The sequence below is a fragment of the Pteropus alecto genome, unplaced genomic scaffold (genome assembly GCF_000325575.1).
Source record: "Pteropus alecto unplaced genomic scaffold, ASM32557v1 scaffold121, whole genome shotgun sequence".
Lineage (NCBI taxonomy): Eukaryota > Metazoa > Chordata > Mammalia > Chiroptera > Pteropodidae > Pteropus > Pteropus alecto.
In genome coordinates, this window is record NW_006434369.1 from 13,315,212 (window position 1) to 13,317,149 (window position 1,938).

The 1,938-nt window shown below is 46.0% G+C and overlaps 1 protein-coding gene across 1 annotated transcript in view; it reads right to left on the reverse strand.

Annotated features, from left to right (window-relative positions):
• The window catches only part of DSP (desmoplakin), a 41,066-nt gene that overhangs the window by 1,838 nt on the left and 37,290 nt on the right, over nt 1-1,938 (reverse strand). The window contains 1 exon segment of the mRNA XM_006909285.3: nt 1-1,938. This exon segment is cut by the window's left edge and continues 1,838 nt beyond it; it is cut by the window's right edge and continues 18 nt beyond it. Coding sequence (XP_006909347.2) covers nt 1-1,938 — 1,938 coding nt within the window.

Genomic DNA, 1,938 nt, shown 5'->3' on the forward strand with positions numbered 1-1,938 from the left:
CCCTTCTTGTAGGCCTCCTGAACAGACATCTCCTTGTTGGTTTCTGGGTCAACGATGACCACTCTACGCTTCCTGAGAGTATTTTTCTGTGATGTCTGCACCTGTTTCTTCTTTTCTTTCAGAGGCAGTAGGCAGAGCCCTGTTTCCTCATCCTTGATGCATCTTTCTTTCAGTTGCAGATAAGTAAGATTTTCTTCAGTGTTTGGGTCAAAAAATCCTTTTGTATCATCACTTGGATCTGAGAGAATCTCACTGAGCTCCTCATTAAAGTAGCCCCTCTTGTATGCCATATCAACTGGTAATCGATGGCTCTCTTTTGGGTCGATGATCCCACCGGTTGCAATCTGTGCCTCTAATAAGCGAATGCCATGGCCCTTCTCAATGAGTTCCTTGTTCATGGCTTGGAACAAAGAGATGATGTTTCCCGTTTCAGGATCGTTATACCCAGTGACAGCTCGTTCTGCAGACAGGAGCTTCTCTTTGAACTCAATACCCACTAGACCCCTTTTATAGGCTTCCTCCACTGGTAACCTCAAGTTGCTAACAGGATCCACTATGAAGCCAGTGGCTGCTTGGGCTTCTAGCAACTCCAGAGCAGTACCAGGTCGGACCAAGCCAATTTTCATGGCCTCGTAAATGCCAAGCTTCTGTTTTGTCGTCTCATTGTATATGCCTGCTATGCAGCTTGAACCCTGAAGGAAGTCCTTAATTCTCTCACCAACCTCGTCATAAGAAATTCGACCTGATTCCAGTTCATTTACAGTGGACATTCCCAATATACCAGAATCTACTAGCTCAGAGACGGTCACGGGTTGTCTGATTCCTTGGAAGGACATACTTCTCTTCTGTACCGACAGCAAGAGCAGACCAGTGTGGGGTTCGATTCTGCATCGTTCCCTCAGCTGCATGTAACTGACCTTCTTTTTGGTGATTGGATCCACAAAGTTTTTCTGACTATCTCGGGGATCGTTTAGGGACCGATACAAATCTCTGTCAATCAGCCCACGGGCTAAGGCTACATCTTTTGGCAAAAAGACACTGTTCACGGGGTCCACTATACCCCCTGAAGCAATCTGGGCTTCCAGCAGACGCATTCCGGTTTCTCTATCAATCAAATTTTTCTTGATAGCTTCTGAAAGAGATACTGTCTTGCCTGAAAATGGATCATCAAAACCAGTAATAGCTTTTTCTGCTGTATATATCTGTTGACGGTCGTCAAAGTCGATGAGGTCCCGAGCTATTGCATTGTCAACAGTCAGCTTCTCATTCCTGTGGGGATCAATTATACCACCTGTAGCTGCCTGGGCTTCCAGAAGCATGACTGTGGATTCTGGAGTGATTAATTTCTTTCTCTTGGCTTCTACCAAAGAGTACTTTTCCTTAGGGGAAGTAGAAGCTCCAGCAATAGCTCCTGCTCCTCGAAGGAAAGGCTGGATTTCAGAAGCAACTTCTTCTACTGACTTTTTCCCCTTCAACAGTTTGTCCAAAGTTGTTTTGTCAATCAGCTGGCACTCATAGAGCTGCATCGCTGTCACCTTCTTCCTCAGTCCATCAAACACGAGCTTGGAGGAGTCAACAGTCCATTCGTACTCAGTCTGGGTCTCCCGATGGGACCCATATGGGCGCTGTTTGAGTTTGTCAATTTCCCTCTGAAGTCGGCAGCGTTCTGTTTCCAACTGTGACTGGGTATCCCTGGTAGAATCCTCCAACTTTCGCCTGCACCTCTCTTCGATCCTCTTGATCTCTGCTTGGAGTCTTTCAATCTCACTTCTAAGGCTGTTCTTCTCTCTCTCACTTTTTTCTCTTTCTGATTCTATCTTCCTAATAGCCTCTTCCTTGCGGGAATATTGAGTTTTCCACTGGTTAAGGTCATTCTGGATTTGCTGTTTCTCACACTCCAGGCGCTGTTTCACCCTACTTTCTGCCTCTAGAGTTGCT